The sequence below is a fragment of the Salmo trutta genome, chromosome 13 (genome assembly GCF_901001165.1).
Source record: "Salmo trutta chromosome 13, fSalTru1.1, whole genome shotgun sequence".
NCBI lineage: Eukaryota > Metazoa > Chordata > Actinopteri > Salmoniformes > Salmonidae > Salmo > Salmo trutta.
In genome coordinates, this window is record NC_042969.1 from 4,839,929 (window position 1) to 4,865,159 (window position 25,231).

Sequence of the window (25,231 nt, forward strand, 5' to 3'; positions counted from 1 at the left end):
TTACGTGAACGTTAGTTGTTAAAATACAACCCGTAGAGTGAGCCTGTACATTTAATGCTTTGTGTCATTGGACAGGCTCCAGCCAGACTACTTCTATCAGGGAACGGCTTCATGGAAGCCTTCGAGAGAGAGAGCTTGGGCCGGCTCAGCCTTCGAGGTAAGACGCTTAGCCCTCTAAAACGTGCTTGGCTGGGGGTGGATTTACACTACCTGAGTCATCGCCCCGTCTGTAGAAGGTGAGGTCATCCATGGTGTGAGTGTGACCGACAGATTACCTCAACTGTAAAATAACATCTACTCTAAAAAGGGTCTCCCCATGTTCATTCATCAATGGTAAAACGATTCCATTATTCCAATGGTGAGGGCGGGGGAAGGGGCGGGCTGGCTGGTGACAGAGAAGAAGGGGATGGAGGTGCAGGAGGGAGTGAAGGGGCTTCGCTCGGACCAGGGAGCACCTGAGGAGACAATTGACCAAGAGAGATTCCCCTCTCACTCGGTTCTTGTTGGATAATGACACCACAATTACAAAATAACTTTTATTCGTCATCATCCCAAAAAGAGGGCCACTTCATATCACGGTGAAGTTATGAACCAAACAGATGAGATTAAGTGGACAGTTTTCCCCATCATTGCTTGCATAAGAACACTACAAAAAGTGACCCTTGGAGAGGGTTCAGTGGAAGTTCCATGCGCAAAAATACTATAAAATATTACAACTGGCAGCTCCAAAAATAGATCCTTATTACAATAGTAACTAAAACATTGCATGGGCGTCAAATTAAGAGAAATAGCTCCAAAACCTGTCATCTGTAGCATATTTAAGACAATACGGTAACGTTTCATCAGCGCAAACTAGGGATTCTTGCCATCATAAAATGCTAGTATGAACTTTTCCCAAAGGCAATATGTATTGTGAGTAACACGTGCGATAATGGCAAACATATAACCATCAAACATGTCAACGAAGGGTACCTTTGGTTCTTTTAAATCAAATGAGATGAAAATCTCTGTAAAAGAAAGCTCTCTAAAAAAAAAAATTCTCACTTCTGCGGAGATGTTCTTTCCATTACCTAAATGGAGCTCATACCAGTAGTGATATTTTATACCGCAAAACTCCAATAAACTGGGTAAAGCTTTTTGATTAGCAAATAACTGATCCTTTTCAGTCATTTTTATCCAATATGTGCAAATAAAACGGTAGAACATTGACAGATGACTTTGTTCCTCTTTTGCTGTGTATCTAAGAGGCACCAATTTCTCATATCCGTGCGTGCGCGCACACACACACACACACACACACACACACACGATGTGTATCTAGCACCCTGGATGACTGACATGGGGTGCTGTACTGAAGCCATCGTGTAGCCATCTTGGTACTCCACCTCCATCGTAAAATTGATTTTAGAAGCTATAGAAATGCATTTATTAAATGTCTACATTCGTTTGACACATTCATTCTATTACAGACATCTTAATGCATACTTGTATTTATATTGTACTATTAATTATACTATTAAAACCTTTATTTATACTACTAAATGTTATTGTCCCCACTATAACAACAAAACACTTATATACACATGTTATTTTGTCCTTGAAACATTTAATTGTAATACTGGGGAGTGCCAATATGGCCGACCGGTGGCTTCAAAGCTTCTCAATGGCCAATACATAGCATCAGCAATCCAGGGTTTATATACATCATTGGTACAGACAACTAGGTTGCCATGAAAACAACAATTCCTCTGGCAGTCTTCCGTTGCTCAACCAACTGTAGTTCTCTTTGTCGAGCCCCAAACCCCACAGGCGAAAAACAGCAAGTCAACTTAAATGAAACAGCCTGTCCCAGAGTCCACAATAACTTACTGTATGTCTAAGTTAATAAATATACTCTGCTTCCGCTGGATTTTGCTAAGAGAGCAGAAGTGCTGAGGTGCGTCTTGCTCACTGCCTCTCCTGAGTGGTTATCGCTGCTTTTTTGGGGGGGGGAAGGGGGTCAAAGGTCAATGGCAGGGCTCAGAGCAGTCAATCAATGCGGTTCCCGCATATCGTGAAGCGGTCTACATCCAGCAGGTCCTTTTTAGGGGTCCTGTGCTTGAGCTCTGTGCCTTCCGTCCCATCCCCCACACTCTGCTCGGGAGTGGCAGGGGGCGAGGGCGTGAGGGGGTCAGGGTCCGGTTCTGGGCTGGTGGAGGAAGTGGAGAGCGGGGCCACAGTCTCTGCCTGTGGGGTGGGGATGACGGTGGGGGTAGGCTGGGTGGTGACAGAGGAGGAGGTGCAGGAAGGAGTGGATGGGGACCGCTCGGACCACGGATCCCCTGACAGATCACCTGATGAGGCAAATGACACAGAGAGAGAGGTAGATTTAACACAAACAAACAATACTTGGTCATTTGAGAAAAGTTAGCAATACTAACGGTAAGTAACACTCACATAGATAGTAAGCAACTAAACGTCATCATAAACTTCCTTTTTGATTAGATTTTACTTCAGAGTGACCAAATAAACTGGACAACCAACGACATTGACTTATAGGAATAAAAACGTACCTATATCGAAGGGTCAAAAAGACAAAACTACAGTAATACCAGTAGACTCCTCAAGTCCACCCATCATGGCCTTAAATGCCAGTATGCAGTATAAATGGCGTTACAATACACAAGTTAGGTCAGGCAAATAGAATAATTCATACCCTTTGATATTTATCAATATATCCTCCGAACCCCGGCTTCTCAGGCATTATCACTTTTATACAACGGGTTACCACCATATTCAAATAACGATCGACATATTTTCATTCAAAACGTTATTTTGATTCATTTATTCGTACCATTTCATCCTTCCACAAGATATAGTCCCGACACAAATCTAGGGTTGCTAGAGACGCGACCCAGTCGTTCAGTCTTTTTTTTTTTGTATCTACGGACGCGACCCAGTCGTTCTTTCTAAATGTTCCATTTGCCATACTGGCTGACAACGTTCTTATCCCTTGCTTGCTAGCTAGCCAACTACGGCTAATTTACAGTCACGTCAAAAAGTGCAGCCAGAATAACAGCAAAGTAGCTGCATTTGCTTAAGCTGTTTTCTAGTGATATTTATTTGGATACATCCATAACAATGAGCTAATGAGGCTCGATTTCACCTGGTATAGAAAATGTTCTCTCTCGTTAGGACACTGCTGTTCAGAGGAGCTAGCGAACAACACAGCTAACACAATAACTTCAAACTGAAGCTGGAAAGACTGCAAACAAGCTGCACTTCGTTTGAACTTTTTTAATTTGCATTTATTTGTATATATCCATAAAAAGTATGCCAGCTGATTCATGATTTAGACTGACTGAGAAACGCTGCCTGCCACTCCCTCTCGTCCTGACTCCCGACCCCTACACATTCATTACTATGGGGCAGTTGGAGATCGAATTTAAATATAGAAACAATGTTGCAAATGTCAGAGAGACAGACAGTAAAGGTTTATACAAATCTCCACTGTTGAAAACAAAATGTTAGTCTAAAAGAAATGTGAGATAATGTCTAGATGCTTTTTATAGTGGAGATTAGGTTTATAACTTGCCTGGCTGGGCTGATGAGACAGTGGACTGCGCAGTCAGATGGAACATAGTAAATAGGTATTTAACCATCATAGATGTAGCCGGTGGTAACTTGTGGAATAGACACCAGCTGGAATGCGCTTTTAACCAAATCAGCATTCAGGATTAGACCCACCCGTTGTATAAATTCAAATAAAGTGGAGTGAAGTAGAAGAGGCATGTCAGCACATGGGTTACTACTCTATGGAGAAAGCCATTTGCCTAAGGCGGCGACATGCTTCACTTGCATATAAAAGAGTGTGTTGCAAATTAGACTTTACCAGGCGAGCAGCAAATCGTGTGTGTATTCCCCAGACTGCATGAAATAAATGTGTGTTCCTTTAAAAGGTAGCAACACATAAGCAGGGGATACAGCAGGCCTAGATTAGAAAATGCATTGTGGTACTGAACCAGTGGTATAACCATATAATTAGGAATTGGGGTCTGGGGAAGGGTACAAAAAAAATGTCTGCAGCATTGAAGGTCCCCAAGAACACAGTGGCCTCCATCATTCTTAAATGGAAGAAGTTTGGAACCACCAAAACCCTTGTAGAGCTGGCCGCCCGGCCAAACTGAGCAATCGGGAGAAAAGGTCCTTGGTCAGGGAGGTGACCAAGAAACCGATGGTCACTCTGATAGAGCTCCTCTGTGGAGATGGGAGAGCTTTCCAGAAGGACAACCATCTCTGCAGCACTCCATCAATCAGGCCTTTATACTAGAGTGGCCAGACAGAAGCCACTCCTCAGTAAAATGCACAAGACAGCCAGCTTGGAGTTTGCCAAAATGCACCTAAAGACTCTCAGACCATGAGAAACAAGATTCTCTGGTCTGATGAAACCAGGATTCAACTCTTTGGCCTGAATGCCAAGCGTCACATCTGGAGGAAACCTGGCACCATCCCTGACGCATGGTTGTGGCAGCATCATGCTGTGGGGGTGTTTTTCAGCGGCAGGGACTGGAAGACTAGTTAGGATCGAGGCAAAGATGAACAGAGCAAAGTACAGAGAGATTCTTTATGAAAACCTGCTTCAGAACACTCAGGACCTCAGACAGGGGCAAAGCTTCACCTTCCAACAGGACAAGTCTCTGAATATCCTTGAGTGGCCCAGCCAGAGCCCGGACTTGAACCCGATCAAAAAATCTCTGGAGAGCTGTAGCAACACTCCCCATCCAACCTGACAGAGCTTGAGAGGATCTGCAGAGAAGAATGGGAGAGACTCCCCAAATACAGGTGTGCCAAGCTTGTAGCGTCATACCCAAGAAGACTCAAGGATGTAATCGCTGCCAAACGATTCAACAAAGTACTGAGTAAAAGGTCTGAATACTTTTGTAAATGTGATCTGTTTTTTTATTTATAATAAATTATCAAACATTTCTAAACCTATTTTTGCTTTGTCATTATGGTGTATTGTGTGTGTAGACTGATGATGAAAAAAAAAAAAACATTTGATCAAATTTTTTGAATAAGGCTGTAACTTTATAAAATGTGGAAAAAGTCAAGGGGTCTGAAAATTTTCCATAGGCACTATAAACATATGGCACCTCCAATTAGAACCAAATCGTTATGAAGAACGAGGCAAACTAGTCTGTTAGTATAGTAAAGAATCCATTGGAATCTGGGGGCTAAAAGTAACCTATTTCGCCAGGGAGGTATTCATTAGGCACCAAACAGAATGAAACGGACTAAAACAGGGTGTGACTACCTGAACTCGTCCAATAAGAGATGCTCATATTCATTTTCCAACGCAAAACGTTTTGCTACGGTGTGCACTAATGAATGCAGCCCAGAAGAGACAGCTGGGTTGGGTACAGTACAGTTACAGATGGGCTAGTTAAGAATAGCAACACAAGCGTTCAGTGACTTTCTGACCCCACATGATATGCACTGGCACTTTAACATTTCACATACTACACTACTGATTATTTTGCCTGAAAATTGTGGTTCTGTAAAAATACAGGAGTGAGAAAAGCTTTGATGTGACGTAGGTGTCACTTGTCGCGCTAATGCTCTCAGCGGGCTTGTCTGGCACGCTGGAGAAAAAAAACTGAAGCTCTACACACACGCACGCACACACGCACACACACAACTGACAATTTATCTCGGTCATGTGCTTCGAGCAGCAGTTTCAGTCTTGAATTCCAGTAGCAGTTTCGATGTGGATGAAGGAGAGGAGCTTGCGCGTGTGGAGATGCGGGAGGTCAATTACCCGAGTCGGAATACGCATCTGCTTGCTTGAGGCTGGGTTTGGCAAGCTGGGATTGCTAAGAAGAATGAGTAATTGAATGGAACCGAGTGTCTTATTGAGGCTGGGTAGGCTGTATGTGACTGACGGTTCAAATCTGGGTCTTCTTCATGCCTTAAGATTGTGTTAGCCCCCTGAGCAAAAGGCTCAGGGAGCCAACACAAGTCTTCATGGTCTCATGCAAGGTTTTTACCTGTTCCCGAGTCAGTACTGTAAATGAGAAGATGTTCCCTCGCCTGGTAAAATGAAGGTAAATGAATATAAATACTAGGGTATTGTCTGTCACTGGGTACCTGAGGGGGCAGTACACCTGGATGTCTTGCTGGTTCGACTGGGCGTCTTCCCGGGGGCGGCTGTGGGGGGCTTCTCAAACAGCTTGTCCTCCATGTTGGCTCTCTTCACGTACACACACGACTTCCCCAGCAGCACAATACTGTTAAGCACTTTCAGGGTCACCATTCTACACAGGGAAAAGACAAGTAATGATATCCAAGGTGAAAGTGAGAAGAGAAGCAGACTACAGTATAGTCATGTGTGTTTTTTCCCCCCCCATTGTGAACAGATCTAGATTTGATTCTATATGGAAATACAGATAAGGTGTACTGGTATGGCACATATTTGATATTACATTTAAAAAAAACGTCCAATCTCATCATATCGGGGCTCTACAGTGCGACCATTTTACTCGCATATGCGCCTAAATATTTAGGTGTGCGACCTGGAATTTTTATTTAGTAACACCAGTGGGCCTACAAAAATTAAGGATTCTAGTTTTAATACGTCAAATGTTTTTCATTGTGCTCCTACATTTCTTATTGTTCGCCTTTTTTTTTTTATTTCTTTTTTTACTTAGACGCACACATGCTCCTTGAAGAAAAGGTCTGTTTGGAGCCCTGCGTATTAGGGAATAGCAACACTACCCACAAAGTAGCCATATACCTCACACTGAGTATGAAGGGTTTTTACTGTGGAAAATTAAAAGTTAGTCTTTATAACGCTCAGTTCATGGACAGAAAACAGCTTCAGGACGCACTAGGCCTCTGCGTATCTGAAGCTTATGATGCATTTGAAATACGATCGAGAGAGACAGCCACATCAAGGTCCGTGGACCAAATGCCCTCCGAGGGCTTTTGCAAGCCGTACTGTGGCCTTTTCACAGATAGCTGTATTCCCAACAGACCCAGGTATTTAAAAAAAAAAGAAAAAAAAAAAGGGGGGTATTCCACCTCAGGCTAACTGTTCAGTGGTTTATACCCACAGGGTGAAAAGAAAAGACAGAGGAGAAAAAAGAAAGAAAAAAAAGCCCTAACTAAGCCAAGCAGAGGGCTAACGTGAAGGCTCATGCTAAAGTAACTCAATGGGAACAGACCGGCACGGACATCACCGAGGCGCTCCATTTAAACACGCGTAGGATATAGCGTCAATGCTATGCTAACAAATAATGCTAGCTGTATTGCGGGATTGACGCATCAGGGTCGTCTATGAAACTTGTGGAAGGGGTGCTATGTAATTGCAAATCATCGAACATGACAAAGAATAAGAACTGGGTTTGAGTCTTACCCCATGTAAAAGAGGGACACACAGGAGTAGGACAGGGCTCCCTGTACATTCACTGAACTCATCACCACTCGGATTAGCTGTCAATTACAAAATCGAAAAGCTTCAGCAGAAACACCGTTGCACGTTACAGTTAACCAGTATTAAAATCAATCCCACAAAATGTAGTTACGTCAACTACATTGTCGTGCAACTAATAAACAACGTTATACAAGACGGAACTGTTAGTTGACTGACATCAATAAAACACAATCAAAAGCATATAATTAGTGCCCACTTAAACCACACTGACCATCTACATATAATGGAAGGGGGAACCACTGCATTGGACTGGTGTACGAGGCTGATCTTACCAGGACTGCAAGAGGAAGAGGAATGAAGCCCATTCTTCTGGCTACGGAATCGCTGTAGTCTGTGCAGGCCTACCCATTGACAAAAACAAGCCTCAACCACACATCACCCACAGCAGTGAACAAAACCCACTGATTGAAACTGTGGGGATAGTGGAGCTGGATGCCTAATCACTGCGTTCCAGAGATGCTACGTACGTTTTTCTGCCGACAGCTGATGAGATCGAAGGCCAGGCTGGCTCTGTATTCACTGTATACCTGCGGACACAAAACAGCCACGTTATTATCACAGAGACGAACAGAACACCTAGTTTATTATTATGATGTATCACTATGGTTGTTTGATATGAAGCTTGTAACCATCTGCTATGGTTCTGAGAAAAACACTGATACCATTAGACTAGACCACAAGTGAGTATGACCGACTGTATTTGAAGACCGTGTTAGCTGGCTGCGCTAAAGCCTAGGCAGTTTTCAGGTCTCAGCGAAAGGTTACTTGTCACGCGAGAACGGTTCACCAAACCTGCCGCCATTACACTCCTCCCCCTTACGACCAACTCCTCCTCGCGGAATCACAGCACCAACGATTCCGACTGAATTCAAACCCGCATCTCCTATTCGCCACAAGACCGTGTGAGCCCTTCGATCTAAAGCCTTCAGGTCTTAGGCAAGGTTTCTCACCACACAAGAGCTGGGAATGGGTCATGATTGACGGTGGGATAGCTCGTTGTTGTGGCTGAGGATGAGAGCGTTGCTAGCCCAGTAGCCCTATTGGGGCATAATGTGATGTGTTGTGATTTAGAAAGAGGGCAGAGGAGAGCAGAGGGACTCGTGGCACGCTACAGAGATTGAGGCACACAGCAGTGTGGGCGGCTAGCTAAACAACAGTGCCACGCTGTACATAAAAACAGGGCCAACCACTGTGTAATCCTTCAAACATGAACGAAGCAGACCCTCTCCAGTGAACATATATTTCACAGTCACACACCCAGAGGGAAATGTGTTTTCTTAATCAATTTATTCAGTAGATTAATTGAAATTCTTATTCAAGACATTAAAAAGCGCAATGTATTCCTAATGGGGATTGTTTTATTTGTGAACTGTGAATTTCAATTAATTCCTTGAAGTGGGTGAATTAAAAATGGGATTGACCTCAAAATACACTGTTCCCTCTTGGTGTGCGACTGTGTGCGACATGAAAGGTTTTCAGTTCATTTAACTCCAACTCATGGAATCATCAGTTATTAACATCTGCGTGATCCATCCTTACATCTGCCGTGATCTCGTTGAACTTGGTGATGAAGGCGTGTTTGATGACGTCCACTGCGATCTCTGAGGCGATCACCATGAAGACATCAGGTAACAACACCCAGAGATGATCTGGAGACAAGACAACTGACTTGTGAAGTGAATTTCTAAAATCTACACCATTCTTTCTTTACCTTACCGAATGTCTGGTCTTTTGAAAAAATTTTTTTTTACTCAAATTGTACATTTAATGATTTCTTGGTTTAATCATATATTGTTTAAGGCTTAGTACAATAAGTTAAACAGTAGTGGATTTGACTTGAACACAAGATAAAATACAATCTTCATATCCATGTGGTGCAGCAAGTCTGCCCAAAATGGTTTTTGGATGAGGTCTAGGTTATGCCATAAGGCTCAGACCCTGTCAGAGTACAACATTAGCATCATCACCGTTGCTGACATTCCAAATCGGTCAGGGCCAGCTGACTGTATTAAGAGAGCTGTCAGATAGCGCGGCCTTACTCTCATCACCGCCGTCCTATCATCATCATCACAATGTCTCTGTGGGTTGAATGGAACAGCTTTAAAAAAGGGCACCAAGGATCTGGGTGATTACTTTTTCAACGGTAGCAGTAGCAGCAAACTGTGGGCCTCCTGAGAAGCACAGCGGTCTAAGGCACTGCATCGCAGTGCTAGAGGCGTCACTACAGACCCAGGTTCGATCACGGGCTGTATCACGACCGGCTGTGATCTGGGGTCCCATAGGGAGGCGCACAATTAGCCCAGTGTCGTCCGGCTTAGGTAAGGGATTTGGCCGGGGGGGATTTACTTGGTTCATCGCGCTCTAGCGACTCCTTGTGGCGGGCCAGGTGCCTGCAGGCTTTCATCAGGTGAACAGTGTTTCCTCCAACACGTCGACCTTCGCCTCCTGAGCCCGTTGGGGAGTTGCAGCGATGAGACAAGATCGAAATTGGGGAGAAAACGGGGGTAAAAAAAATAAATAATCTAAATCACCCGTTCCTGTGAACATAATAAAATGGATCCAAGAATTCCCTTTGCATGTTTAGCTGCAGTGTGTGTGAAATGGTTACCTGGGCTCCATGAGAACTGCTCCATGTTCCTGAGGCAGACGATGAGAAGGAGCACGTAGCTGGTGAACCGTTCCTTGATATCTAAAATGCAAATACATACATATTTGTTACTACCCAATACTTAGAATCATGTACCAACATAACTGTGTAATATCAACAAAAAAGGGCAGCCATTTTTTCCATGTACTTTCAAAGCTACATACATCATTTGGCATAAATATCCTATTCGTCGGAATCCTGTGTGGTTTGGAAGTAAGTGTAACTTGCTAAACAGAGTGGATCTTCAAAGACGCAAGCAAATTGCAAGAGGGGGTGGAAATAGGAAATGATTAAAGCTTATTTTCGGGTCCTTGCATTCCTGCAGAATGACAGCAACAAAGATGAAAACATGCAGCCTGCAGGCACAAAGAGGAAGAGTTCAGAATGCATTCAAATCTATAGCGCATTTCCTTCGTGTTATCAAAGCTGAATAAACAGCTCTGATTGCCGCTTCAAAAGGACGAGAGAGAGAAGGCTTAACCCATCGCATAGAAAAAGACTCCGAGCATAGTAAATGTCTAACATGTAAAGCATTTTGAATCAGAGAAATAGTGTTAGAAATAATGTCCATAGCACAATTAAAATGTACAGTGTAATGCCTATGGGACAGGTTACAGTAACTTACCACTGTTGGACATCTGAAAGAGGTTGTTCTTCTCAAACTTCTTGAACACACTTCCTTTGATCTCCACAAACTGTACATGCAGGAAATACAGGAAAATATATTTTAGTGTCCTCTACATTTTAGGATGACATGTTTGTGTGTGTCTGAGTGTGTGAACACTCACGTTGTTGGACATCATGATGGTGAGCAGGGACTTATTGTGGGAGTTGAACGCCACGTTGAGCGTTGACGCCTGGACCATGATGAGGATGGCGTGCAGGACTGAGACAGAGGCTCAGGAAAACACTGAACATGGTGACAATAGCATCAGCTGCAGTAAGGGGTGGGTGTTTGAGTGAGCGTGTGTGGACTCACATTATTGACATATCATCAAAAAACAACAACACTAACTGAAAAGTGACGCCTGTAAGATGATAGAAGTTGAGGTGTCACAAATTCCTACAGTAGAGTTCTTCCTGTGTGCATTTCCTAGTTCTCCATTAAGGATACAGACGTAGAATACAGCCATGATGAAATGGGGGATGACCCCGATGCTGTCTCTCTTCCTCTCTTTGGGCTCTGTGGCCGTCCAGTAGAGAGCGTCAAGGATGTCTTGGCCAAACGACGAGAACAGCCTGTCGGCTACCTAAACAGGGAAGGTACAGTGAGGGAAAAGTCATGTTTTGCAGAGGGGTCAAATAATTATTTACTTCATTAAAATGCAAATCAATTTATAACATTTTTGACATGCGTTTTTCTGGATTTTGTTGTTCTGTCTTTCACTGTTCAAATAAACCTACCATTAAAATTATAGACTGATAATTTCTTTGTCAGTGGGCAAACGTACAAAATCAGCAGGGGATCAAATACTTTTCCCCCCTCCCTGTAAGTCGTTCAAGTCAAGTTAAGTATGGGTTAATGATGTGACTTGCAACCTGTAAGTGATACAACGGGTGATATACTATGACAGATTACCAGCGCTTAACTGTATGTCACTTCTCAAATCAAATTTAATTTGTCACATGCTCCGAATACAACAGGTGTTGCGGGACATCTTGAAGGGACTGATAATGGTAAAATGCTTACTTACATACCCTTAACCAACAGTGCAGTTCAAGAAAATAGAGTTAAGAAAATCATTTACTAGATAAAATAAAGTAAAAATAAACACAGAATTACATAACAATAACGAGGCTATATATAGGGGCCCGGTACCAAATAAATGTGCGGGGGTACAGGTTAGTCAAGGCAATTTGTACATGTAGGTAGGGGTAAAGTAGTAGCAGCAGTGTAAAAACAAAGGGGGGGGGGGGGTCAATATAAATAGTCTGGGTGGCCATTTGATTAATTGTTCAGCAGTCTTATGGCTTGGGAGTAGAAGCTGTCAAGGAGCATTTTGGACCTAGACTTGGCGCTCCAGTACCGCTTGCCGGTAGCAGAGAGAACAATCTGACTTACGTGACTTGAGTCTATGAAAAAAAAATTTTGTATGGTTTATATCGGCACACCCTTAGCGGAGTTACCAACAACCGGATGCATCCGGTTCAGGGATACAGCTAATTCAACCTAGCTTCCTTTTCCGCTGAAAACAGGATGTGGGAACTCCACTTAGGCGTCTTTTTACGCCAGCTACAACAATTTCTTTAATAATAACATATCACCTGCTCCATTTCAGATGAAATAGGGTATCCGAGGCCCTAATCAAATACTTCAGCCTACAATAATAGATTTTCGTTGACGTAGGCCTACTCACTGACCTAACGCGACTGGACCAGTGAAAGCTAGAGAGTGGAACCATTTGATCACATTCCTACAACAGCTCTAAATCCAACCCATTGTACCTGCAGCATGTTGTAGATGATGTAGAGTTTGATGACGGACTGTCCCCGGATCAGGTGGTACATCATGCTGTAGTCCACGTAGTGCATCATGGAGTAGCACAGCACCATTATCAGTCCCTTCATGATGTCACACACCTGGGCCGGCTGCAGCAGGCGCAAGCCACTGGCAGAACACACACACACGTTACAAATAGAACCTTGACATACATCTGCACGTACACACACACACACACACACACACACACACAGCCTAGTCATACATCTGCATGTACTGTATGCATGTACACTACCGGTCAAACGTTTTAGAAAACCTACTCGTTCAAGTTTTTTAAATTTATTTTTTTACTATTTTCCACATTATAGAATAATAGTGAAGACATCGAAACGATGAAATAACACATATGGAATCATGTAGTAACCAAAAAAGTGTTAAATCAAAATACATGTTATATTTGAGATTCTTCAAATAGCCACCTTTTGCCTTGATGACATCTTTGCACACGCTGGGCATTCTCTCAACCAGCTTCACCTGGAATGCTTTTCCAGCAGTCGTGAAGGCGCTCCCACAAATGCTCAGCACTTGTTGGCTGCTTATCCTTAAGTTTGTGGGACGACTCATCCCAAGCAATCTCAATTTGGTTGATGTCGGGAGATTGTGGAGGCCAGGTCATCTGATGCAGCACTCCATCGCTCTCCTCCTTGGTAAAATAGCCCTTACACAGCATGGAGGTGTGCTGGGTCATTGTCTTGTTGAAAAACAAATGATCGTCCCACTAAATCGCAAACCAGATAGGATGGCGTATCACTGCAGAATGCAGTGGATGCCATGCTGGTTAAAATAAATAAAATCAGACAGTGTCACCAGCAGAGCACCCCCACACCATAACACCTCCTCCATGCTTTACGGTGGGAAATACACATGCGGATATCATCCGTTCAACCACACCACGTCTCACAAAGACACAGCGGATGGAACCAAACATATCCATTTTGGACTCCAGAGCAAAAGACACCTTTCCACCGGTCTAAAATTCATTGCTTGTGTTTCTTTGCCCAAGGAAGTCTCTTCTTCTTATTGGTGTCCTCTAGTCCTTTAGTAGTGGTTTCTTTGCAGCAATTTGAACATGAAGGCCTGATTCACACAGTCTCCTCTGAACAGTTGATGTTGAGATGTGTCCGTTACTTGAACACTGAAGTATTTATTTGGGCTGCAATTTCTGAGGCTGGTAACTCTAATGAACTTATCCTCTGCAGCAGAGGTAACTCTGGGTCTTCTTTCCCTTTGGTGGTCCTCATGAGAGCCAGTTTCATCATTGCACTTGATGGTTTTTGTGACTGAACTTGAAGAAACTTTCAAAGTTCTTAATTTTCTGGATTGACTGACCTTCACATCTTAAAATAATGATGGACTGCTGTTTCTCTTGGCTTATTTGAGCTGTTCTTGCCATAATATGGACTTGATCTTTTACCAAATAGGGCCATCTTCTGTATACCACCCCTACCTTGTCACAACAACTGATTGGCTCAAATGCATTAAGGAAAGAAATTCCACAAATTAACTTAAGGCACACCTGTTAATTGAAATGCATTCCAGGTGACTACCTCATCAACCACTCCACAAATTTCTTGTTAACAAACTATAGTTTTGGCAAGTCGGTTAGGACATCTGCTTTGTGCATGAGACAAGTAATTTTTCCAACAATTGTTTACAGACAGATTATTTCACTTATAATTCACTGTATCACAATTCCAGTGGGTCAGAAGTTTACATACACTAAGTTGACTGTGCCTTTAAACAGCTTGGAAAATTCCAGAAAATGATGTCATGGCTTTAGAAGCTTCTGATAGGCTAATTGAAATCATTTGAGTCAATTGGAGGTGCACCTGTGGATGCATTTCAAGTCCTACGTCTTTGTTTGACATCATGGGAAAATCAAAACAATCAGCCAAGACAATCCTTGGGCGCAATTTCCAAATGTCTGAAGGTACCACGTTCATCTGTACAAACAATAGTACGCAAGTATAAACACCATGGGACCACGCAGCCGTCATACCGCTCAGGAAGGAGACACGTTCTGTCTCCTAGAGATGAATGTACTTTGGTGTGAAAAGTGCAAATCAATCCCAGAACAACAGCAAAAGGACCTGGAAGATTCTGGAGGAAACGGGTACAAAATATCTATATCCACAGTAAAACAAGTCCTATATCAACATAACCTGAAAGGCCGCTCAGCAAGGAAGAAGCCACTGCTCCAAAACCACCATATAAAGCCAGACTACGGTTTGCAACTGCATATGGGGACAAAGATCGTACTTTTTGGAGAAATGTCCTCTGGTCTGATGAAACAAAAAAAGAATTTTTTGGCCATAATGCCCATCATCATGTTTGGAGGAAAAAGGGGAAGGCTTGCAAGCCGAAGAACACCATCCCAACCGTGAAGCACAGGGGTGGCAGCATCATGTTGTGGGGGTGCTTTACTGCAGGAGGGACTGGTGCACTTCACAAAATAGATGGCGTCATGTGGAAGGAAAATTATGTGGATATATTGAAGCAACATCTCAAGCCATCAGTCAGGAAGTTAAAGCTTGGTTGCAAATGGGTCTTCCAAATGGACAATGACCCCAAGCATACTTCCAAAGTTGTGTCAATATGGTTTAAGGACAACAAAGTCAAGGAATTGGAGTGGCCATCACAAAGCCCTGACCTCAATCCTATAGAACATTTGTGGGCAGAACTGAAAAAGAATGTGCGAGCAAGGAGGCCTACAAACCTGACTCAGTTATACCAGCTCTGTCAGGAGGAATGTGCCAAAATTCACCCAACTTATTGCGGGAAGCTTGTGGAAGGCTACCCAAAATGTTTGACCCAAGTTAAACAATTTAAAGGCAATGCTACCAAATTCTAATTGAGTGTATGTAAACTTCTGACCCACTGGGAATATGATGAAAGAAATAAAAGCTGAAATAAATCATTCTCTCTATTATTATTCTGACATTTCACATTCTTAAAATAAAGTGGTGATCCTAACTGACCTAAGACAGGGGATATTTAGTAGGATTAAATGTCAGGAATTGTGAAAGACTGAGTTTAAATGTACTTGGCCAAGGTGTATGTCAACTTCCGACTTCAAATGTAGTTCAGAGAATGCCAAGAGTGTGCAAAGCTGTCATGAAGGCAAAGGGTGGCTATTTGAAGAATCTCATATCTAAACTATATTTTGATTTGTTTAAAACTTTTTTGGTTACTACATGATTCTGTGTGTGTTATTTCATAGTTATGTCTTCACTATTATTCTACAATGCAAAAAATAAAAAAAAACCTTGAATGAGTAGGTGTGTCCAAACTTTTGACCAGTAGTGTACACACACACGCTAGTCATACATGCACACAGCCTAGTCATACATTTGCATGTACATGCACACACACAGCCTAGTCATACATGCGCGCACACACACACACACACACACACACACACACACACACACACACACACACACACACCCTAGTCACACATCTGCATGTACATACACACACAGCCTAGTCATACATCTGCAAGTACTGTATGCACACGTACACACAGAGCCTAGTCATACATATATACGCATGTACACACACAATCTAATTACATTAGCGTGCCACAATTTAGTAGGCCTAGTGCTTGTGATAACACTGTTGTGAGATATGACATAGTGAACATTGGGATCTTGGTTGGCTGTAAGCTTCATGCACTATTAGGCTATAAGGTCAATGTCAGGACAGGAGTCATGAGTGCTGACTATTTGTTATTGGCTGATGTTAATGCTGCTCGTTATAAACATTATAAATATCAACTTTTGTGAACTCTGGTTGATCGGGGTTGGATGGAACATCGAACACATTCAACCGATGATGAGTTGAATGTAAGCTACATGGGGCGGCAGGGTAGCCTAGTGGTTAGAGTGTTGGACTAGTAACCGAAAGGTTGCAAGTTCGAATCCCCGAGCTGACAAGGTACAAATCTGTCGTTCTGCCCCTGAACAAGGCAGTTAACCCACTGTTCCTAGGCTGTCGTTGAAAATAAGAATTTGTTCTTAACTGACTTCCTTAAATAAAGGTAAAATAAATAAATAAATACACCAATAATGAGTAGGAGAATTGAAAGTTAAATGGCACGCAGCATGAGAGCATGCTAGGGGAAGACTGACAAATCCATAGGGCTTGAGATTCTGTTGGGGAGTAGAAGGTCAAGACACGGAGCTAGTTATGTGAAAGGCTACTAAATAAACTGATCTACCGTACATCTAAGCAAGTATAACTACTGCATACTAGTACGTTTGCATGCCCACCACTTTACTACATATTACTCAAACTAAGGCCAGATTTCAAATCGATGGTGGATTTCTGGATAGCGCTTTCAAGCGTGTGTTTGATTTGTACGGCAACCTGTCCCGAATGGATGGAGCTGACTTTGCGATATTCAAGAATCCACTATCTGCAATAGATTGAATAACGGCATAAAACCCCACAAATGAGACTATCCATCAACACCCTCACCTTAGTGAACTTAAAGAAGAAGTTGCCAAAAAAGCTTCCTAAAAGGGAAAATTAATTTTAAAAAAAAAGTATAATAATTTTTTTTTTTTTAAATCACCGTAACATTTCTCAATGCCTGCGGTAATAACCATTCACAAGGGGATCGGCAGGGGAGGTGCAAAACATCGCAACAGCTCAGTCTGTCGGTCGGGAGGTTATTTTGGGAAGGTGGCAGTGACGCTGGGGTGAGAAAGAGGCTTGAGTTCAGAAAGTGCAAATTAGAATGCTTAAAATCAGGTGTCTGATCTACTTCCCAAATTGTGTGCAGTGAGCATTGAAGTACGAAGGGAAGCAAACATCATCAGGGTCATAATCTTCATTATCATAAAAGTTATGGCGAGATGGATTTAGGGTCACTGTTGATAAATACTGGGGGCCTGGAAGATTTCTTTTAAATTTTTCAATCATTCAGAGATCAGTGATAACCTCAAAAGAGAGGAAGAAGGAAGCATATGCTATATTATATGCCAATTCATACTGGGGCATAAACAAGAAGAATTCACTGCTGGTGCTCTGGCACCCTCTACTGGCCGCACTCAGACCCAGCACTTTGGCACATTCTAGTGGACCTTTTCAGAGGACTGACCAGTGAATGACCCATAACATGACACTGCTTAGGCTATTAAAGTAAAATGCACGATGAGAGAGAGTGTACTCTCTGTCCTGCCAGTGTATGTTAGTGAATGCCAGGCCCTGTGGAACCCTGTTCCCCTGGCACAGGCACCAGCCATCACCATGAATCTGATAGGCCCCTAGCCGACTAACTGCAGCTCAGCCCAACAACAGAGGTGTGCGTGTGTATAAAGGTCAGTCATGCTTCGCTGCCATGCAGACAGACACAAAAGGGCATGCTGCATCATCAAACGGCTCTCACAAAGGCCACAGCCATCAGCGTTGAGCTGTGCTGTGTGAGAGGAACAGTTTTTCCAGGACAAAGTACTGGGATACGTGTTATTTGCGGAGGTGTGGAGTTTTGGCTAAGTCTCTCTTGGGGCATCTCAGATCTGAAAGATTGAGTGTGCCGACAGCTGTTTGTCAGTTAAGACATCGTTTCAACTATTGAAATTGCAATACATCATCTTTGGCCTAACACAACTTCCAAAAAATGACAGGGTAAGGTCAAAACACCAAAAAATGACACTCAAAGACATAGGAGTGGATTTGGCAAATAACCTTTGCTATTCATACTCATTTTCTGTATAGAGAGTGGATAACGTACATTAAAATGTTTTCAAGCTAAGGAATTCAAAAACAGCACATCTTGAACTCCGGAGTGCCATTTGAGGTGCGGTCAAACATATCACTTATCAGTTAAAATATTTGAATGTTTACATAGAAAATACCTCAGTAAAGCTAGTAGTCAGTCACAGCGCCTGATCACGGCTTCTGTGTTTGTGTGGGGATTGAGAGAGTGAGGGTGCTAAAACTCGAGGCGTAGCGAGCTCAAGCCATCTGTCGATGTAATGTCTTTTACCGAGTATCTGCAGCGCGCAGCTATCGCCCATCCACTACCACAGGCCCCAGCAAGCTGCAGGCCTCCATTCAGTTAGGCCTACATACTCTGACATTATGCATACCGTACCTACTCTGGAGAGAGATTGTTCAGACAGGAGTCCTCAAACAAAGCAGGGAGAACTGCACTTTGTTGGTGTGTTGTAATTTGATGTTAAGCATTTCAACAAGACTGGAGCTTTGATATACCGTGGGAAATCAGTTTGGTGGGCCAGTCTTGAAGAAACCATGTCCACTATGTACATGAGCCCTTGCAGGGAAAGCGTACAGTTTAGTATACGTGTTGCCGTGGCAAGCACAGCTCTGTTTGTGAACACTACTTCATCCAAAATGGCGCCTCAGTGGCTTTAGCATGGAGCATGAAGAATACAGCACAAAGCTGCATATCAGGACAAACAAGATGGAGAAACTATATTTGATATAAATGATAAAGCTGTGGCAGATGTGAGACTAGCGTACCTGCTCCGATTGCAGTAGGGGCATACGTTTGCCCTGCAGGGAAAGAAGGCAAGGGAAGAGAGTGACCTTGGTACAGACCAGTCACAGGCAAACCGAGTGATTACAATACTTACTGTAAAGTATACATAAACCTAGCTTACCTATGTGTCCGTCTTCTGAAGGGCCGAATTCTAACTAGATACACTACATGCAAATCTCACTGATATCAGGGCGTGATGTACATGAAAGTTTGAGTGACACACTCAAAGTTAGGATTATGCCCCAAGTGCAATTCACTTGGGGAACTAGGTCTATTTTCTGGGAAAGCTGGGTGATATATTGCCCTCTACATATTTCCCCATTTACCACTCCTGTTGCAAACTTAAATTCCAAGAACATAATGCAAAGAATGATCTGTCATTGATCGATATGGTGGTGGTCACAAAACACGGATATTTACAATCGAATCATGCAGTGTTTCTTTGTCAGTGCCAGAGCTGCGTTCAGCAGGGCACCACTTTGCGGAACGTTCAGATAGAAACACATCTGGTAGAACAGACACGCATTTCAGATCTATTCACGGCATTTCTATCTGCAACATTCAGTACGGAGCACCCAGTGAAACGTGACCCAGAGTGTGTTTGTGTGTGGGGGCTCACCCGAGGTTGCAGCAGGGCAGGGTGAGGAGGTGTAGCAGGGCCAGCAGCACCCGGAGGGGAAGCAGCGTGAACACGTAGAGGAAGGCATCCAGACACAGGAAGAAGCCAAAGATCATCAGCTGTAGGGTAGAACACAACACACTCAGGTAAAACATGGCTGCTTGATCCCACCTACAAATAGAGCCAGTGTCTGCGTGTGTGTGTTGCTGGATATTGGCAGGAACTGGAACGCACTGTCATACGTCGACCCAGAGCATTCCAAACATGCTCAATGGGTGACATATTTGGTATGCAGGCCATGGAAGATCTAGGACATTTTTCAGTTTCCAGGAATTGTGTACAGATCCTTGCGACATGGGGCCGTGCAATATCATGCTGAAACATGAGGTGGCGGATGAATGGCACGACAATGGGCTTCAGAATCTCGTCAGGGTCTCTCTGTGCATTCAAATTGACATAGATAAAAATGCAATTGTGTTCGTTGTGTGTAGCTCATGCCTGCCCATACCATAACCCCACTGCCACTATGGAGCACTCTGTTCACAGCGTTGACAACAGCAAAACGCTTGCCCACACAACTCCATACACGGGGTCTGTCATCTGCCCAGCGCAGTGGCCATCGAAGGTGAGAATTTTGCCCACTGAAGTCAGTTACGATGCCGAACTGCAGTCAGGTCAAGACCCTGGTGAGGATGACGAGCACGCAGGTGAGCTTCTCTGAGACGGTTTCTGACAGTTCACGCAGAACTTCTTCAGTTGTGCAAACCCACAAACATCAGCTGTCCAGGTGACAATCCCGCAGGTGAAGAAGCCGGATGTGGAGGTCCTGGGCTGGCTTTGTTACACGTGGTCTGCAGTTGTGAGGCTGGTTGGACGTACTGCCAAATTCTCTAAAACTATGTTGTAGGCACTTATGGTAGAGAAATGAACATTCAATTTGCTGGCAACAGCTCTGGTGGACAATTCTGCAGTCAGCATGCCAATTGCACACTCCGTGAAACTTGAGGAATCTGTGGCCTTGTGTTGTGTTACAAAACTGCACATTTACAGTGGCCTTTTATTGTCCCCAGCACAAGGTGCACCTGTGTAATGATCATGCTGTCTAATCATCTTCTTGATATGCCACACCAGTCAGGTGGATGGATAATCTTGGCAAAGGCGAAATGCTCACTACAGGGATGTAAACAAATGTATCATCTTTGACCTTCTGTTCCTTTCTCACTCATCATTATTCACGATTCATTCAGGATTATATGTAATCACGGTACAGTAGCATCCACATTAATGTAGAAGTGTTTAGAAAAATATATTCTTATTTACAATAAAAGTTACTCCAAAATGTCACAATACATTATTTACCTGACAAAATGACTACCGACCCATAGCAATCACGTTTGTAGCCATGAAGTGCTTTGAAAGGCTGGTCATGGCTCACATCAACACCATTATCCCAGAAACCCTAGACCCACTCCAATTTGCATACCACCCTAACAGATCCACAGATGATGCAATCTCTATTGCACTCCACACTGCCCTTTCCCACCCCCTTTCCCACCTGGACAAAAGGAACACATATCTGAGAATGCTATTCATTGACTACAGCTCAGCGTTCAACACCATAGTGCCCTCAAAGCTCATCACTAAGGTAAGGACCCTGGGACTAAACATCTCCCTCTGCAACTGGATCCTGGACTTTGACGGGCCGCCCCCAGGTGGGTAGGTAACAACACATCAGCCACGCTGATCCTCAATATAGGCGCCACTCAGGGGTGCGTGCTCAGTCCCCTCCTGTACTCCCTGTTCACTCATGACTGCACGGCCAGGCACGACTCCAACACCACAATTAAGTTTGCTGATGACAACAGTGGTAGGCCTGATCACCGACAACGATGAGACAGCCTATAGGGAGGTCAGAGACCTGGCCGTGTGGTGCCAGGACAACCTCTCCCTCAACGTGATCAAGACAAAAGAGATGATTGTGGATTACAGGAAAAGGAGGACCGAGCACACCCCCATTCTCATCAACGGGGCTGTAGTGGAGCAGGTTGGAAGCTCCTCGCCATCCCCTCAAAAAAACTCTTATTATCTATTCATAGTCACTTTAATAACTCTACTTACATGTACAGTTGAAGTCGGAAGTTTACATACACTTATGTTGGAGTCATTAAAACTTGTTTTTCAACCACTCCACAAATTTCTTGTTAACAAACTATAGTTTGGGCAAGTTGGTTAGGACATCTACTTTGTGCATGACATAAGTCATTTTTCCAACAATTGTTACAGACAGATTATTTCAGTTATAATTCACTGTATCACAATTCCAGTGGGTCAGAAGTTTACATACACTAAGTTGACTGTGCCTTTAAACAGCTTGGAAAATTCCAGAAAACGATGACATGGTTTTAGAAGCTTCTGATAGGCTAATTGACATAATGAGTCAATTGGAGGTGTACCTGTGGATGTATTTCAGGGCCTACCTTCAAACTCAGTGCCTCTTTGTTTGACATCATGGGAAAATCAAAAGAAATCAGCCATGACCTCAGAAAGAAAATTGTGGTCCTCGACAAGTCTGGTTCATCCTTGGGAGCAATTTCCAAACGCCTGAAGGTACCACGTTCATCTGTACAAACAATAGTACACAAGTATAAACACCATGGGACCACGCAGCCGTCATATCGCTCAGGAAGGAGACGCGTTCTGTCTCCTAGAGATGAACGTACTTTGGTGCGAAAAGTGCAATTCAATCCCAGAACAACAGCAAAAGGACCTTGTGAAGATGCTGAAGGAAACAGGTACAAAAGTATCATTATCCACGGTAAAACAAGTCCTATATCAACATAACCTGAAAGGCCGCTCAGCAAGTAAGAAGTCACTGCTCCAAAATTGCCATAGAAAAGCCAGACTACGGTTCGCAACTGCACATGGGGACAAAGATCATACTTTTTGGAGAAATGTCCTCTGGTCTGATGAAACAAAAATAGAACTGTTTGGCCATAATGACCATCATGTTTGGAGGAAAAGGGGGGACGCTTGCAAGCCGAAGAACACCATCCCAACCGTGAAGCACGAGGGTGGCAGCATCATGTTGTGGGGGTGCTTTGCTGCAGGAGGGACTGGTGCACTTCACAAAATAGATGGCGTCATGAGGAAGGAAAATGATGTGGATATATTGAAGCAACATATCAAGACATCAGTCAGGAAGTTAAAGCTTGGTCGCAAATGGGTCTTCCAAATGGACAATGACCCCAAGCATACTTCCAAAGTTGTGGCAAAATGGCTTAAGGACAACAAAGTCAAGGTATTGGAGTGGCCATCACAAAACCCTAACCTCAATCCTATAGAACATTTGTGGGCAGAACTGAAAAAGAATGTGCGAGCAAGGAGGCCTACATACCTGACTCAGTTATACCAGCTCTGTCAGGAGGAATGGGCCAAAATTCACCCAACTTATTGTGGGAAGCTTGTGGAAGGCTACCCGAAACGTTTGACCCAAGTTAAACAATTTCAAGGCAATGCTACCAAATACTAACTGAGTGTAAACGTCTGACCCACTGGGAATGTGATGAAAGAAATAAAAGCTGAAATAAGTAATTCTATCTACTATTACTCTGACATTTCACATTCTTAAAATAAAGTGGTGATCCTCACTGACCTAAGACAGGGAATTTTTCGAGGATTAAATGTCAGGAATTGTGAAAAATTGAGTTTAAATGCATTTGACTAAGGGGTATGCAAACTTCTGACTTCTTCAACTGTACATATTATCTCAATTACCTCGACTAACCGGTGCCCCCACACATTGAATCTGTACCAGTAACCCCTGTATATTGCCTCGCTATTGTTATTTTACTGCTGCTCTTTAACTACTTGTTACATTTACTTATTTTTCATATTTTTTAAATTGCATTTTTGGTTAGGGGTCTTGTAAGTAAGCATTTCACTGTAAGGTCTACACCTGTCGTATTCGGCGCATGTGACTAATAACATTATTTGATTCTATTGGGAACAAAATAATCTGAAACGCCACCAAAACGAACTGCAAAGGCATCCAACATGTTTGTAGAGTCACAAGCTTGATGTAGTCATTGCTTGCTGGGAATATGGGACTGAATACTCAACTTTTGACTACTTTATTTATATGAATTCAATATTTTTTGTATTACTTTCTCTGAGCAATTGTATTAGTATAAAATAATTTCAAAATTTTTCTTGCATACAATGTAGCTCAATATTTGAATTATTTATTTTATGCAGCCATTATTGCTCATCTTTATCAAGGCCAAGGGTGTCAATAATTTCAGACCCCACTGTACCTTCTCAAAAGGCAAATACCATATCATCTCATGATGAGAGGGAGGGAAGTGCGCGAGCTCCAGTGTGTCCTGCGTTAGCCTCACTAACACCAGCAGTAAGGGGGTTGCAACACTTCCTGTTTCCCACCAGAAAGTAGGTAGTGTCAGTTGGGTTGGCTAACAGAGTCACAAGTCATCCTTTCATTGACCTGTCCCTGGCTGGGGGAACTTCAGCCACTCCAGGCAGAGCTTCTAGAGCCAGAAGGTCACAATGCTCTGTTTACACACATTCCTCAGTTCCCAAAGACTTGGAATGATATAGCTAACCAATGAGGGTTAGAGTGAGGACGTAGATTAGGCTAGGTTGACGACTGATCTTCACTGATGTTCACTGTCTCAATGTGAATGTCTGTAGGGAGCACTCTTGCCCAAGGGCAAAATCGAAAATGAAAAATTGCAAATGATGTGATGGTTGAGGTCCATTTGATATCCATATTAACAGTAGTCCCAGAATAGTACCTCAAGGCACATACAAGTGTCGTATCAATGTTTGAGGAGACTGAGATAGAGGCAGATTGACTCACCTATTTCTGGGATCAGACTCTAGTGAAGAGGTTTATTAATCCCAGATGAGTTTAGGGGAATGTTTGTTTATATTCTCAATGGAATGTGTTACAACATCACCATCTAGTGGTTGTATAGAGACACTAAACCAGCCGTATTATGGCTATGACAGCATAGGGGCAGCAGGGTAGCCTAGTGGTTAGAGCGTTGGGCTAGTAACCGAAAGGTTGCAAGTTCGAATCCCCAAGCTGACAAGGTACAAATCTGTCGTTCTGCCCCTGAACAAGGCAGTTAACCCACTGTTCCTAGGCTGTCATTGGAAATAAGAATTTGTTCTTAACTGACTTACCGAGGTAAATAAAGGTGAAAAACATTTTGTTGCAATACATCATACAAGTGACGTGGCAAGTAGCCTTGTTGTTTTTGAATTTTGTTGGTCTAAACACTATTCTGTGTAGATCAATACAAATTACCAATTTGTGTCAACTGTATAAGAAATGCTATGTGAACAGCAATACAAAAACAGAATAAGAATAACTTAATTTCACTGCTCTTGGAAACACCAAATGTACCAGGACATTATCAAGGGCAAAGCTAAACAAACAGTGCTGAACTGACCTTTGTGTGTGG

General features: G+C 43.1%; 1 protein-coding gene across 2 annotated transcripts in view; it reads right to left on the reverse strand.

Moving 5' to 3' along the window:
- Positions 1 to 522: 522 nt before the first annotated feature.
- The window catches only part of LOC115205096 (transmembrane anterior posterior transformation protein 1 homolog), a 42,348-nt gene continuing 17,639 nt past the window's right edge, over positions 523 to 25,231 (reverse strand). Inside the window, exons 3-14 of one of the 2 annotated variants that reach the window (XM_029770719.1) lie at positions 19,746 to 19,864; positions 12,564 to 12,726; positions 11,233 to 11,368; positions 10,907 to 11,004; positions 10,744 to 10,813; positions 10,080 to 10,160; positions 9,011 to 9,120; positions 7,939 to 7,998; positions 7,744 to 7,812; positions 7,394 to 7,470; positions 6,127 to 6,293; positions 523 to 2,333 (exon numbers count right to left, since the gene is read on the reverse strand). In XM_029770719.1, coding sequence (XP_029626579.1) covers positions 2,029 to 2,333; positions 6,127 to 6,293; positions 7,394 to 7,470; positions 7,744 to 7,812; positions 7,939 to 7,998; positions 9,011 to 9,120; positions 10,080 to 10,160; positions 10,744 to 10,813; positions 10,907 to 11,004; positions 11,233 to 11,368; positions 12,564 to 12,726; positions 19,746 to 19,864 — 1,455 coding nt within the window. In that variant the 3' untranslated portion in view covers positions 523 to 2,028. The remainder of the gene's footprint in view (positions 2,334 to 6,126; positions 6,294 to 7,393; positions 7,471 to 7,743; positions 7,813 to 7,938; positions 7,999 to 9,010; positions 9,121 to 10,079; positions 10,161 to 10,743; positions 10,814 to 10,906; positions 11,005 to 11,232; positions 11,369 to 12,563; positions 12,727 to 19,745; positions 19,865 to 25,231) is intronic. The other variant, XM_029770720.1, reaches the window with a different exon arrangement.